Source organism: Phalacrocorax aristotelis, chromosome Z, assembly GCF_949628215.1.
Source record: "Phalacrocorax aristotelis chromosome Z, bGulAri2.1, whole genome shotgun sequence".
Lineage (NCBI taxonomy): Eukaryota > Metazoa > Chordata > Aves > Suliformes > Phalacrocoracidae > Phalacrocorax > Phalacrocorax aristotelis.
Genome location: NC_134311.1, coordinates 37,144,650 through 37,160,792, shown reverse-complemented (window position 1 = coordinate 37,160,792; position 16,143 = coordinate 37,144,650). Strand labels below are relative to the sequence as shown.

At 38.0% G+C, this 16,143-nt stretch overlaps 1 protein-coding gene across 19 annotated transcripts in view; it reads left to right on the top strand.

Moving 5' to 3' along the window:
- AOPEP (aminopeptidase O (putative)) overlaps nt 1-16,143 on the top strand; it is a 199,535-nt gene that overhangs the window by 28,555 nt on the left and 154,837 nt on the right. For 18 of the 19 annotated variants that reach the window (XR_012658117.1, XR_012658119.1, XR_012658118.1 and 15 more), the window contains 3 exons: nt 2,964-3,130; nt 10,654-10,810; nt 15,067-15,315. Coding sequence is in view for 15 of the 19 variants with exons in the window: in XM_075079809.1 (XP_074935910.1) it covers nt 2,964-3,130; nt 10,654-10,810; nt 15,067-15,315 (573 nt within the window). In the remaining 4 variants the exon portion in view is untranslated. The remainder of the gene's footprint in view (nt 1-2,963; nt 3,131-10,653; nt 10,811-15,066; nt 15,316-16,143) is intronic. The other variant, XM_075079810.1, reaches the window with a different exon arrangement.

The window sequence follows — 16,143 nt, the reverse complement described above, 5'->3', positions numbered from 1 at the left end:
TAACAGAGGTTACTGGACAAGTCAGCAGAATCACTCATCTCATAATCACATTTAGTACTTTTAAATTGAGGATTGTTTGAAGAGGCATACCTAAAGAGTATATGCTCTGTTGGAATCTCTTGGCAATCACTGGCACCTTGCAGATATGCGAATTGATAAGGCAGAAGTTGGGACTGATTTAGGTGCCAGGAAATCCTGGCACTTTGTGGAAATTACACTGTAATTTAGAGTAAGAAACAGCTGCAAACAGCGATGGTTTTACAGGGACTGGCCTTGTAGTTGCAGGAGGTTGCCACTGTACATCTTTGCATGCAGACAACCCTTGAAGAAATAGGGAATGTATTTTTTCAAATACAGAACAGGGATAGAGTTGATGAGCTGTGCATTTTCCTTCAGAAAGCCTGAAACAGGCACTAACCAAAGCAGGCTGACATGGCTGAGCCTTAGGACATAATTCAGGTGTTTGATGGCCAGTAGCTCAAAGAGGACCTGCAGATTCCTGTTTGGAGAACAGACTATCAACTGAACACTTATTAGCTTTAAGGTAGCAGTTTAATTTGTTATTATAATTTATATGCTTACATGGGAGAGGGAGATCTGCCAAGAGCTGGTTTGAACTGGTTTTGTTATGTTATGAAAATGTATGGAATACTGATGAGTTAGGATTGCATGAATCAAATTGTCCTCAGAACCCTTGGCTCTGGGAGATTAGTGAACAACAGACAGTCCTGAGTCTCCTCTTGGAGTAAAACCAAACAATACCAAAACTAGTGCTTGATTTCTCCAATAGCCTGGGTTGTTGATTACTGGGAATTACTAGTCATAAAGTTGGTCAGGTGAATGACCAGAGACGTGTTTTGTGGGTGCTTGTTTTTCCAATGTAACAAGTAATTAGATGAATAGTTTGAGTTCTGTGTTTATCTTACTTCTGCTGTATTCAATTTCCTTATTGCTTCCAACCTATTGTGGCAAAGATTATGGCTGGCATAAACAACATATTACATAAGTAGATGATTTGAATGTTACGAGACTATTAAAAGTGAAAGATGAGAGATCGAGAGGATAGATAGTGGGAAAAAGGAAATTAACTGGGAGGTTTCTTGCTAGCAGTGGTAGGGATAAATTAGAATCAAGGCAAATTTTGTATCAATTGACCAAAGAAGTCTAAAATCAGTTATTTGTCATTGCTGTTCTTTGATGTACCTTGGTTAGCTAGTAATTTTTCTTTTTCTGGATCAGGTGAAAAATATAATCAATATCAGGGTAAGAGTTGTGTTTCTGGTACTCTTATGTGCTGTAATTGTGCTGCCTGACCCAAACACAGAAAACTGTCAGCTACAGTGGGTGTCCTAAAGTAACGCTGGACTGTTACCAATGTTTTATAAAGAAATTACTACTGTAAATGAAGTATAAAAAAATTAGTGAAGTAAAACATGATTTGTCAGGGGAAGCAAAATATCTGTGGAGGTATATTTTACAGTGAGAAGAAAACAGATTCAAAATTCCAGTGAAAGAAGAAAAGATTATAAAATAATGAGTTCAACTTATAAACACGTCTCTAAAGCAGAACAGGAGACTATTCAATGTTGGCTGACACCTCAGTTAATAGCGTGCTGTCAGTCAAGCCTCTAGGTGATCTGGCTATGAATGTATGAATATCTAATTGAAAACTGATGTAATTGTTGTTCTGGTAGTTCCTCTTGAAATTTAGAACTTGTATGTTTCACTACTATTTTCGTAGCAGACTTTGACATGTTTGAAAATAATTTTGTTTGAAATAATTAAGTTAATAAGCATACCTGGACAAAAATGGTACTAAAATGGGTGAGGAGTGGAAAGGAGACTGAGTTTTGAAGAAAAGATTATGTACTTGACCAGTCTTTCTCTACTTTTCTAACTCCCTTTCTACCTGGGCCTTAATTGTAGAGACTTATGACCTGCCTGTGTATGTATTTTAGCACTAAAATGTTTTAGAAAAGCAGTTTATTATGTATGTCTTATTTCTCATAATGAGAAGCTTCCTAGTCCAATGTTGAAAACATAGTTTTTTAAGCTTAGGGGTGTTGTTATGCAAGTACTAGGAATTAAGACAAAACTGCAAAATGCAATAAAAGTAGTAAAACAAGAATTAATACATCTGTGCACCAGCAATAGCAAGCTAGAAGGTCTTAATGAAAGGCCTTGTTACCTTCCCAGCTGTGGCTAAGCTGCTAATAAGAAATTGGCTGGCATCAAATATTGCAGCTGAAACTGGAAAGGGGCAGTAGATGAAGAGGCTGCCTAGGAGAGAGGGAAACTACAAAAGAGCAATTCTACAAGGAAGATTGCTGTGTGAAAAGGGAGGAGGCAGAGGCTGATAGGGAAGAAACGCTTTCTTCTCATTATATGCCTTGTGGTTGAAATTCTGAAAGGCAGGTGAGCTAGTGTGCATGACCTTGATGCAAGAATAAATATAAAAGTGTCAAGGTTTATTGAGGCTTGGACTAAGGAAGGCTCATGGCTAGTTTGCTGTGAGTTTGGATTGTACAACCTCCTCCAGGTTGTACAGAGGAATGGGATTGATTGTAATGAAAGCAGTACTGTGATGACAGCAGGGAGGTGTCACAGGTGTTGGTGAAGCCCTGCAATGGTGTCTTCAGGAGGTATTCAGAAGCCTTATTTGGCCTTATGGGTTCAGCTGAGAGCTATTGTATGAGGCTGGAAGGCTCATGCAGAAGCAGGAGGGGGAAAGACTGGAGTTACTCTTTTCTAGTTTATGTAAAAGTTATTGTGGTAATCTTTTCTTCATCCTGTCTTAAATGACTTAGATTGTACTTTGATTAGTTCATGTCATACAGGCTTGAAATCTACATAGCTGAGGTTAAAAGAAAATCAGTAAACAGTAGGTTTGATTTTTTTACAGAAAACTTAATTCAGCCTTTCTTACTGTAACTCCAACTTCAATCTCTTTTCCTTCCATCTAGGCCATGTGTTTATACGATGGGATCACCAATAAACAACAGAGCCCTTTTCCCATGCCAAGAACCACCCGTTGCCTTGTCAACATGGCAAGCCTCAGTCCGAGCAGCTGCAGGCTTTGTTGTGTTAATGAGTGGAGAAAACTCAGCAGAACCAGTCCAGCTTCAAGAAGGTGAAACATATTTTCTATAGCAAATTATTTTCAATAATTTTGTAGTTAGAAATATAGCTTAGCAAATATATGATTTTTGAAAGAATGGCGTTTCTAACCATAAAAGAACTTACATTTCTATCTATAATCTCCATGTCATTCTATGGAAAAGTTAGCTGCTCAAGGCCTCAGGATAACTTAGTAAGAATTCAAGGCATCTACATTTCACAGTGTTACTTTTACTTACTTCTCTCTATGTTTTTATTCATTTTACTTTTTCTAAACCTAGACTTCACTTGTCAGAAATTGGCTTTGTTTTAATCACTCTGCCGCTGAACTTGTCATAGACAAAGTACCTTATCAGACCCTTGACAACTTCAGGCCTTGGTAGATAATTAACTTTCAGTTTTAGTTCTCCAGTCCAAATGTAGCTTAGCATGCCAATGATTAGAAGCACTCATTGTGTCATATCTGTTTCCTGAAATAATGGAATAGATAAAGAATAGCAGGTCAGTGCTCAGAAAATCTGGTCTTCAGGGGTTTTTGGCATTGGTAGATCATGCCTTGCGCAACAGTAAGCAAGCAAACAAGCATTTTTCTCTGTGTCGGTGATACTTTATTCTCTGACCCTCTGTCTCCACAGAGGAGGAAGTTTTTAAGGCAGTTCTACACATAATGATACAAAGTATGTCCTGCTCCCATTAGTTTTGAGATAATCTGTCAAACAGGCTCAGTATTTTCTAGTGTAAGTAGTTCTGATGAAAAGTAGTGTATAGGAAAAGGTTAGAATTAGGTGTTTCTGGGAAAAAAAGAATGAAAGTCTCCTTGATTTGAGAGCCATCAGTTAATCCATTTGCATGGAATTGTCTGGTTATTTTTGGCCATATGTGAGGCCTGATTCAAGCCTTGTCTCTGCTGTTGAAGTATGGAAAACTGCCATGATGAGCTGCTCAGCTCGCTTGGACAATAATACTTTCCTGTCTTGGCATCAAGAAAGCAAGAGTGCTCTTGAATTCAGATGAGGAGAATAGCTCTGCCATCATTGTTTAATTAGTTTAATCCACACTTACACCTTGCAAATGAGTTGTTGCCTGCCTGTCCCTCAGTGGTCTGAAATATTAAGAGGAAGAGGGTACTTATGTGAATTTCTAGAAATAGAAGCCATGGGAAAAAAATTCAGACAGGATAAATTGGCATAAGTCTATTAGAATTGATAGTCAGACCAGTTAGGTTGTTGAAAAGGCTGTATTGTGAAAGAATTATTTACTCATTAATGTCAGTTTGTCATTCTAGTTTACAACATCCATTAAAAATTTATACTTGAATGAACAAAAAACCTATTTGTGGGGAAAAACATTTTTTAAATGCTGTTGATGGAGTGTTGAGAATGATATCAGGGTACCATATTAATGATAGCACTGGGGCTTAGTCACCCAAAGTCAGCCTTGTCACCCTGTGGAGAACAGAAGGGGATTTTGTTTATCGTTGTTGTTTTTGCAGTGGGTCAGTTTATTTTGGTAATTCATGTGTCAGCTTAAAGCTTAGTTTGTTTTGAGTGTTTTTTTTTTAATTTCCGAAGGCTAACCCAGTGTATTTTCTTTCCTAAAAACTCTGTGAAGGCAAGAAATACTGTAAGAAGTCTTTAATGGAAAGACCAGTAGGGAGGAAATGACTCATTTTAGCTTTACAGAGCTAATGAAGCCTTGAGTGAGAAGTGTGAACTGGGAAGAACTAAATGTGGCATTAAAGCTGGCTCCTTTAGGAGCCATGTGACAATGGCAAAATTTTATGCTGAACTTCACTGAAGAGAAGCAGCACTTAATGTCCTTAGAGTTTTCCTTCTGCCTTTCCTCAAGATGGAATTCCCAAGAGTGTGGAAGGTTCTGCTTACAGATCTATGCAGCACACACAATTATTCATGCTAATTTTGATGTCACGATGAAGGGTTGCTGGGTTTCTCTAAAGGTAGTAGGCATTGTGTTCCTGTAGCTCTCAAACACTCAATCATGGATGAGACCCTCCTTACCTTGGTACTCATAGAAACAGTTGGAAATGACAAATGAGTGCTAAAGAGCTGTTTGGAATTGCAAAATTTTACAAAACTGATAGGAAAGAAGGGAAAGGAGCAATATTGTGAAGAATGTTTTAAACAAACAAATCCAAGGCTTAAGTGCTAATCTGGTGCCTTGAATAAACCCTTAATGAAATTTAGAAATACAAATTCATTAGTCTAATTACTAGAACTTTTAAGAGTTTAAAAGTTCAAAATAGTCTCTAGTGTTAAATAACCTGTCCCACATAGATCTTGTTGTTAGACAATTATGCAGGGAATATGAAATCTTTCCAACTTAAAATTTTGTCTTTACATTTAAAAAACACACCTAAAAGCCTTTCAGGGTGGCTTCAATTAAAGTAACTTTTCTTTGCCAAATTATTTACATAGAGTATATTATTGCTGTGCTGCATAATTATAAAATAATACATAACTGGCACACAAATATTTTTAAAAAATGCGATTTCTCAGAAAGGATATGCATTTTGGCAAGCAGTTGTGAATGAATTTATTCTGAATAGAATTACAAGCTAGCTGAATATTTTTTCCTTTAAAAGCCAATTGTGCAGGCAGATAATAAAAGAACACCAAGTAAGGATGACACCTTCATGCTTTTCTGCATTCTGCTTCACAGACCCGCATAGCTAGACTAGGTGTCCTCATTTGCCACTTGTATTTGCAGGTTTTGGTAGTACTGTACTTTCTCCTGTATGTGCCATTGTTGCATTCTGCCTCCTATGAAACTGGCTCATCTTGTCATATGAAAGAAAGTGAGGCTACATTTGTTTGAAAATACTGATATGTCACTTACTCAATTACAAAGAGTACCTATTCGAGTATGACCTAAAAGTGTTTAAAAATACCATGCATTCTTTATGGAGTACTTAGAGAAGAAAAATTTATCAGAAAAATGCAATTGACAATGCCCTTTGGGAGAAAGCTTTACAGGGAGCACTACGTGTGTGTCTCCGTAGTGAGCCATTTAACCGTTGGATTCATTTTTCAACACTTGTCATTTTTACTTTCTCTCAGCATATTACCATAACACATAGGTGCAAATGTATTTAGTCACAAACACCTTTGCGTTTGTTTTGATTCATGTTCAAGAAGCAGATATTCAACCCTTAAGTGTGAAATTGACTGGCTTGCTTTTTGTGCGTTTACCATTATGTAGTCCTTGATCTTGTTTTGCCATCTCTGGTTCCAGAGGGGTGTGTATTCTGTTACTGAGGGGAAATGTGGTGCTAAAGAAGTCACTGCTACTGCCGGGGAGCTAGCTGCAACAACAGTTGCTTTTGTTTGTGCTCCTCTATTTTTCACAAGGCAAAACAAAAGCGTCCAGTGCTGGTGTTGATTGACCTCCGACATATATCAGGAGCTACAGCATGGGAGTTGACAGCTCATCACGTGCTACTCATCCCTCTGAGCCAGTGTTGAACTCATGCTCTGGCATGAATTTGAGGGTGGTCTGTGGGAAATTCTGGCTTTCAGATCATAGATGAGATCAAAGATCTCAGCAAGTTACAAAGAGTTTCAGAAAGCTGGAGGGTTCTTAATCCTGGTGCTCCAGCCAAGTAATAGTTTTGGTATAACTGTTTATTTACCTGATGTTTTATGTATTAGCGCTAGCTCTTACTTTGTATATTGAATGCTGTGCGGGGATCTCTCGCTTTTCCCCTACAGGTAGCTGAGTTTTGTGGGTTTTAGTAAATCATGGACATCATTGGTATTTTGTGGTGTTTATAATTGTGTTAGCGCAAACTCTTTGAGGGAAGATACAAGTAATAATACTCTTAATGTTCTTGCATCTGGCATTAACAGATACTGACTTGCAGGTGTTTCTTCAGTTATAATGGACTCCACAGGGCTCAAACAATTTTATTTTCAAAGATAGCTAAATGCATTAAAAATTCTAGGAAGTAATTATATCATTCATCATTATTATCTCAAGTAGAAGAAATAAACAGCCTTTAAATTGTTCTTTTGCACAATTATAAATAGATTATAATTTCCTACCCTTGTAAAATATAGTCCAAAATGTTGCAAGGGATGTTTTCCAGTTACACCTCATAGAATAGATGATTGTTGTTGCATGGTTTGTGCAGTTACGACATATTAGATTTGTTCTGTAGAGCTAAAAAAAAAATTTTAAAAAATTATTTTCAAAGTTACCTGTAGAGAAGATATTCTGAAAGTATTAGAAGTACCTAAAATAATTGTGTGTAGGAATCAAGCTGCTTTTAAATTAGGTCTGGTTAAATTAGGTAAGGAGAGGGTATAAGCATTACAAATAGAAGGACTTTTCAAATAAAAGGTGTTCTTCCCTTTTTTCCCATTGGACTAACCTCAGCCTAATCTCTTGTTGTTCCCAAGGTTAGTTTTAAGGTTACAGCTTAAGGTTGCTTAGTCTGAAAGTGATTTTGTGTTACAAAATGCTGGGTTTGTGGTACAAAATGTTATTCGTGGTAAAGAAAGCCATCTCCGGGTTTCAGCTGCACTGTTCTGTCTTATCCTAGAGGTGGTGCTGTCTCCAAGGTAGCTACTGGAAAGCAGAGGGCAGCCAGGGGAAGGGGAGAGATGGGAGGAGTGGAGCTTGTGATCCCAGTCTGTACCCTGGGATAGAGGTAAGGTTACCGATGAAGGAAAACAAAACAAAGCCCACTGACCTGAAGAAAGTTAAAGAAAGGAAGTGAAGCTTTGGGAGTAAAGGGCAGGCTGGGAGACAGTCTTACCAGAAGTGAGAAAAGACAGAAGATAAACGGGGGTTAGACTCTGAAAGAGTACTTCATGGTGCTTGCTGTAGAGAAGTATTCCCAACATAAAGACCATTTCAGTCACTGATCAGTGAATGCACTATAGAGGGAACTCACTCACTCATGCCAGTGCATGTTGATTTCAGTTGTTCAAGACAAAACTGTAGGATAAATATATAGTTATCCTACACAGTTCTAGCATGTGAATGCAGATGGCATCTAAAAGCCCTGCGGGAAAAGGATTGAGCCCCAATCCATTCAGGTGTGTAAAGTCAGTATTAATCTTGGATCTTTTTCTGGGCTTATCCAGAGTTCACATGGTCTCTGTAATACCTGCAAAATAAAAAGGGTTTGGAAAAAAGACAAGGATCTGTATGTTAGTTGCTTTTCTTTTCTTTGGGAGGTCCTAACTGAGATAAATCTGAAAACACATACTGAGAAAAACTTTTGTCTTTGGTACCTTCACCCTTCTGCAAGGTTTGTTCCAGCTCAGAATAGCATATGTTTGTTGCTAATTCATGTAAATTTCTGAATGCAGTACAGGCTGTTCTCTCTGGATGGCTAAACTGATTCCCTATTCATTTTGACATCGTGTTCACATTACCCTTGTTTTTTTAAAAAATCTCTGTGGTCTTGCTTGCTCTAGCCTGTCTTGCTAAACTTGTTTCTCACTGTAACCCTCTCTGCTCCCTCTGTTTGCATAGCAGGCACCCTTTCCTTTTAGACAACCTCCTTGCTGTTGTGAGCGCCTTCTCCTTTACATCTTCTGCCGTCTGGAACAGTTTTCTGTGACTGGCTTTTGACTTTCATGCTTGTTTCAGGACTCAGTTGAAAACACATTAATGTTTTTCCATTAAGATTCCTCAAATTTTCACTCTTCATCTGCTGCTATTTAACTCTTAAGGTTTTAAAATTAACATAACTTCATGGAGCATTCTGTAATTGTTTGTATATAACAGATGCTACACAAAGCAAAGCACTGTAGACTACCTCTGGACCTTCTCTTGTATGCATTTAAGTCAATGGTAAAGCTGCTATTAACTTCAGGGTGTGGAGGCTTGGGCCTCCAGCACAGTTTATCGCAATGAAACTCTCTACATCAGGAGTTTGGTATTTCAAAATAATAAATTGTTGCTGTCCTGTGTGACCTCTTTCTCTCAAGGTGGCATTTGTTTGCCTTTGCTCATTTGTAGCTTTGGTAAGTTACTGAAAAAGAAGGTGGGGGGAGATTTGGCAAAACAGTTATCCTCTTTGTTCCTAATGTGTTTGGACCAAATAAGTTCCTTCTGCTCACATACTGACAGGAGCCATATAAGTTCACCTGACAATACAGAAAAGATTTTTGACGATAGTGGTGAATGTTGCCAAAAGTGGAATGGAGTGAGAGAGTGTAAGTGGTTGCAAGTGCGTATAACAGGCAGAGACTTTATCTGCCTCTTAAAAGACTTCACAAACAGTATTGTTTTGTCATACTAAGTAGGTGGAAAATTTGTTGAGGCTAAGTGTCATGGTTTAAGCTGGGATAGAGTTAATATTTTTTTTCTTGTATTTTGTTTGGACAGCTTGGTTTTCTGTGGTCATTAAGGTAGGAATCCCAGAGATGCTTTGCTGCAGTTGTTTATTTCGTTTCTTCTATGCCTTGTGGTCTCCACTGGATTTATTTCCCCCTCCTTTTTTTCCTTTTGATAGTTTCATAGCCCTGGTCAGAATACTATTGTAAAAGAACAAGTATTAATGTTCTCTTAAAATAACCAAAGATTGTATGTTCCCACAGTTGCCACAGCTACAGTTATTTGCACATGATTCAGCAGGTTGTAACTCATGCTAGGGTCTTTCCAATAGTAATTAACCTATTAGTACAGTGTAGTTATTGTACTTGTGACCATAAATGAGTACTTTAATGTGACCTTTAAGCTATACCCTTTTTAAAGGAACAAACGGAAACCCTGAACAACATTTAGATTAATGAAAAGTATGCTGTCCTAAAACATCCTCCAGTTCATCCAAACGTCTTCGTAGATACATTCATCCTATATTGTACTCCTTGTCTTCCAGTACTGTGTTCCCATAATGATAAGACTAATAATCTTTTTATGTTTTAATAGACTCTCTAATCTTGTTCTAGCAGCTCCTGGATTATCATGACCAAATCATTGACTTAGGCAATATCCCAACTGATTCTAAGCTTTGATTTCTCACTGCCTGGTTGGCACATCATGTATCTCAGATTGCCAGGTCCAATTCACAAGTGCTAGTGTTGTTTGTTAGAACTTACCTATCAGTCTGGTACTGTCCAGAACATAAAGAAAAGATTTAATTCTGTGTGAGATAATGCAGTTAAGACAAAACCATAAGCTGGTTGATCCAGGGTTGAAAGAGTTAACATTTGATCTTTTTCTGTGTGTGGATTTAAAGGTGCTATTAGATTTCACATCAGATCCAATTCTTGGGCAGTAACAGTACAATCATGTTAAGTTGCATTAATAACATCTCACCTATAGATGATTTATTTATAGATAAAGACATCAGCAGATAGAGGAAAGTTGCAGGTTTCAGTAAAAAGTACTGAATCCATGGCGGTTACATATGACTCTCTGCAAAATTATTTTTCTTTCCTCAACAAAAATACCGGGATGTAAAGTGGGAAGTTTGGCCCAAAATCTGTAGTACAAAAAATGTAAAGTACTGAGTATGTGCTGTGACTGATGAGTCTGTATTAATGTTCTTTTTATTTACAGGTATCTTGAGCTGGTACTACTATGTGACTATGCCAATGCCAGCATCCACGTTCACTATTGCTGTGGGCTGCTGGCAGGAAGTTAAACAGCAGTCCTTCACAGCTGCCAACCAGACAAATGTTGAGTTTCCCTTGCCATCTTCACAAGCTGATTTCAGGTTGGTGTTCAGAATATTGTTGAAAAATTAGAGATATGGGTAGCATTTTCACTTACTCTGTGAAATATGAAAATGAGTCATATTAGCACAGGAATCAAAATAGAACTTGTTTAATCTGAACAGAAAAGTCTTGACAGGAAAATAATTCCAAAGGCATTATTTCATGGGTAAGGGTGTGGTTCTTTTTATGTGGAAACAAGCTGCTTAGTGAGCAATAGGGTTAATAAATCCCAGTGCCTTCTGGATTTGCATCCTACATCCTGTGTCTCTTAATGCCCTGCTGCAACAATACCAGGTCCTCCCTTGTTTCTTACAGGGCTTGGCTGTAAGATCATTTGTGTTCTAGACTCAGTCCATTCTGGCTACCTAATGCCCCCTGCTACAATATTGCCTGCTCACTCACTTTTTTCTTCCTGTCCAGTCCCATCACAGAGTTAGAGCTGGCCTGTGCAGTGGTTTGCCTGGAGTGATATGTGCTGACAGGGTATATGAAAGACGTCTTGCAGTGGTCCTGTAAAATAAAGTTGATTCTTTTCAATAAAAAAAAAATACCCTGTTATCTAGTACATGTAATGGCTACTTAGCTGTCTTTCACCAAACCTATAGAAATGTAATTATTTTGGACACATCTATTCCTCCTTCCAATCCAGTCAAAACTGCTCATTGAGTTTAAATTATTATAGAGTGATGGATGAACAGAACAATACTATATAGGCCTGCAAATGAGACTTGAGGCTAAAAATTAAGTCTCTGGAGAACTACCACTTGTTTCCCCATAGAATCATAGGACAGCCCAGGTTGGAAAGGGCCTTAAAAGATCATCTGGCCCAGTCTTTTATGGGAAGGGGAGTTTAAATGAGATTATCTAGCACCCATTGCCCCTTGTCTTTTCCATGTGGCTCCTTGTGAAGAGAGAGCCTCTGTGCCCTTTGATGTCCTTTAAATACTGGAATACTGTGATGAGGTCCCCCTGAGCCTTGCCTTTTCTCCTCTCTTTCTCTTTTCTTCTCAGAAAAGGCCTAGCCCCTTCAGTCTTTCCTCACAGGGCAAATGAACTTTGTTCATTTTCGTGGCCCTCCTTTGGACCCTCTCCAGTCTGTCTGTGTCTTTCTTTGATTGTGAGAACCAGAACTGGACACAATACTCCAGGTGTGGCCTGGCACAGACTACCTGGAATAGACTGGGGTGATCACGTCTCTACTTACGCTAGTAATGCCCCTGTGGATGCAGACTGGGATCCAATTTCCCTTTGCTGCTTCAGTGGTGCACTAATGACTCATGTTCAAGTGATTGTCCACCACACATCCCTGGGTCCCTTTGAGCAAGGCTGCTCCCAGACACACAGATCCTAGCCTGTGCTAGGCTCTTTGGTTATGTCATCCCAGGTGCAGGACTTTGCATTTGCTTTTGTTGAGCTTCACACTGTTCTTTCTATACCACACTTCCAGCCTGTCCAGGTCTCTCTGTAAGACAGCTCTCCCTTCTGACGTGTTCATCTCATCACCCAGTTTGCTGTTATCAGCAAACCTGGTGAGGATGCTTTCAATCCCATCATCCAGGACATTTGTGAAGGTGTTGAACAGTGTGGGGCCCAGTATTGATCCCTGGGGCACTTGTGACAGGCTGCCAGCCTGAGTAAAAACTACTGATTGCCACTTTCTGGAGTGTGGCCTATGAGTCAGTTTCCTACCCATTTCACAGACCATCCATCCAGTCTGTTATATCTTGCCAGTTTGTCCGGGAGAAGGCTGTGGGAAACTGTGATGAATGTTTTGCTGAAGTCCAGGCAAACAATATCCACTGCTCTCCCCAAGTCAACAGAACAAAACAGTTGTTTTGTTGCAGAAGGTGATCAGGTTAGTTAGGCTGCAAGTGTAAGTATTTTTTCTGTTATGCAATTAGAAACTTAGCCAAAACAATACTTGCCTTTTAGGTAGCTGTTTTGGGCCAATATTGTGTTAACATTAAGACAACGGGAGTCCTTACTGTTTTGGTAAAGCTAGTCAGACTTTGGAACTTGAGGACCTGGTAGGGATTTCTTATTTGAATTTAAAATGAAAGGATTCTGATGGCTTGCACCTTGGCTAATTTTTGTTTAAAAAAATTCTAATAAGTCTTGAGAATAAGGATTTATTAGTAATCAGTAAGACATGCTTATTCAAGCTTTAAAATGGTTTATAGGTTTGATAAGCTTTTAGAAATTGTTCTGTGTTTATTCCTCTACTATTTATATGTTTATAGTATGACTACCTCTATAGAAATATGCTGTAGATGTTCACTGCATATTCCTCTGTAATGTACAACACATTCAATAATAGGAATTTTTATTGATTTGGTGCAAAAGATTATTCTGCCAGAGTGTTGATATAATAAATGAAAGTTTCCGGCTTTTTAAAAACTTCTGAAAAAAGGGAAATACTTTTGTACCTATTTGTAGCAAAACTTAGTGCAAGTTTTAATCAACGTGATGATTGTTATGAGTCAATCTGTGTGATGGTCATTGGACGAGTTAATTGTCGCAGGTAGTGTGGTATATGTGCAGCAGTTGAGTTAGTGACAGTGGAAGAAACAGAACTAATGTGTTTTGGAAAAAAAAGTGACTGGGGGGAAAAAAAATCCTCTGCAGGTGTGATGTCCATTATGCATAGACAAAAAGTAGAGCCTGGGTGTGCAAGGTTGTTTTGCAGTTAAGTAGGGCAAAAAATCTGTCCTCAAAAATGTGCTCTTACAGTTACATCCAGTTAATCTTTATTTGGGAGTTACTATAACAGATACTTGTTACTTACTTTAGTCATTAAGATGAAGTAACCAAACCAACATTAGGCACAGTAGTAGGCATTTGTAGAAAGGGTGTGAAATGCATAGATCAGCAAATGTTAAGGTAGTGTCTTAGATAAGATAATGGAGATTAACTCTTGGGCCGCAGGAAAAGGAAGGATTTCTGAAAGAAGTCGTTGAAAAGCGCCATGTAATTTATGTCCAGGTGTCTGTGAGTTTTACATATGGAGACTGTATCAACGAAAATGTTAAATGGTTGTAGGGTATTAAGTAAGTTTCCTATCTCCTTGTGGTCATTAAGGACTTGGCAACTTTTACAAGAGACAGGGTGCTAGCTTTCGTGTTCTTGCCTAAACTCAACTCTGATAATTAAATACACAGTTACATTGCTTTAGAGCAGAAATATACTGGGTTAGACCACCCTTGGAAAAAATTGTGTAGTGATAGATGTAGTTTCTTTGCATATGTAATCAATAAAATAGCTTAGAATCCATTACTTTCACAGAAAGAGTTATGTAAGGTGTTAAAAGTGTTGGCACTTCAGCAAAATGTGGTCCTTTTCTACATGTTATAATTTTGTTTTGTGTGTCAGCACTCACCTGGAGCATGATCTTCCAAATGTAAATGCTTTGGGGGATGCCAGGTACTGTAAGTGCTTTGCCTGTCCAGGTGTAGTAGAACCAGCTTCCTTAAGTTGAAATCTCAACCCAAGAAGAGGCTCTGCACTGTATGGAAGACAAGCTACCAGCTGAAAACATGAAGCTGATTTCTGCTAAGATATGAGTCTGTTTGGGCAGATAAATTATTGTGAAGGTATACGACTCAGTGTTTAGGAAGGATTTGATTTACCCCTCCTTCCTTCCAGCTACAGCTCTGAATAGCCTGTAAAAGTAATGTAACATAAGCCTGATTATTTTCAGTGATATTTTCAAATGTCTAGAGTGATAAGCCTGAACCGGTAACTACTGTTGGTTTTTACTTAAGAAAAGAAAATCAGAAAAAGTTCCTGGAGAATTTTAGTTACAACAGTATTAAAAAGAAGCCCCTCTGGAATTTCATTCTAATTGCACTTACTATGTTTGTGTTAATATGTATGAAACTTTATTTTTGAGGTCAAGTTTGAATAGGAATTCTCTGAATAAATATTTTGTATTGTTACTTAGTTTATGTTTATTTTGACCACTTGTTCTTTTGATGCATATCTATTTATAAAAACAAGGTTAGACTAGTCTCTTTTTTGTATTTACGAGTAACTCTATCAGTTCTACTCAGACATGTAGTAATAAGTGTTTTCAGTGCTGCACGTGTGAATAGTGTGAGAATATAAATGAATTGGGTTTATGCAAACCCATTCTGATGTCTAGAGAATATCCTTTTTCCAGTATCCTATTGTGTTAGCATACTGAGTTGTGCACATTTCTTGTATCATATTAAACTATTTTTTCTTTTGTTTTGTTTTTTGTTATTGTTTTTGTCAGATGGCATGAAGAACTCTGTAGTCATGTGGAATATCCCTGCCGTTTCCGAAATCCTGCTGCGAGGTTGCAGGCAGTCATTCCTTATAGAGTCTTTGCTCCCTGGTGCCTTATGGAGTGCTGCAAAGAACATTTGCTTCAGCTAATTCCTCGGTGCCTCTCAGCTGCTTACACCACACTGGGTACCCACCCCTTTTCCAGGCTTGATGTTTTGATAGTTCCTTCCAACTTTTCCAGCCTGGGAATGGCTAGGTAAAGAAACTTCTCATCTCCTGTATTTTGTAAACTCCTTTTTATCAGCTAGTTAGCAGTGTCAAATGGCTTATCAATATACAGTTGGTGTGCTAGTTTTTGTAAACCAAGCTTAAAACTCTAGTTCTGGCTTCATGTAGCTACGTTGGTTTGCATCCTTTGTGCTATGATCGTTGATTTTAGTTTTACTAGGGCCAAGGGAAGGAAAATACAAGCTTATTAGACACGTGGGTTGGAATTTCCTCATTTGCCAAAATGAAATTCTTTCATTGGCTCTGTTGATTTAAATACTTCATGTTGCTATCACTTCGTCATGCTTTCTTTTGGCATTGATTTTACCATTATGTCTTGACAGAACAAGAGCATATTAAAATCCAGATCTAGAGTTTATTCATAAGCCTTTTGTGATTTATGAGTTTCTAGTCAAACACTGGTCTTTGGAAGCTGAGCAGGGCAAATTGTAAGGATTATATTATCAAATTTTCATGGAATTTTGGAGAATAAAAAGCTTAATTAAATATTTTCGAGTTTACAGTATAATGTCCAGTCATTCAGTGACTAAAGAATTTTAGCTGTATTAGTTGTAAGGCAATGCCTAGCAATTGAAATTCCCCATTTGTTTTTTAGTTTTCTTAAAAATATATATCTTAAAGTTCATAAAGAGATAGTGTTTGTTAATAGCAGAGAATGAAGCCCTGTTTTCATTCACTATTTGCCTAGTGCCAGCAGTAGAGTGAATTCATTTAGGCAGATGGACAAAACATCCAAGGGAAAAATTAAAGGCAAGGGTCTGTATAGAAAGATGAGGACTGAAAGGAAAGGTATATT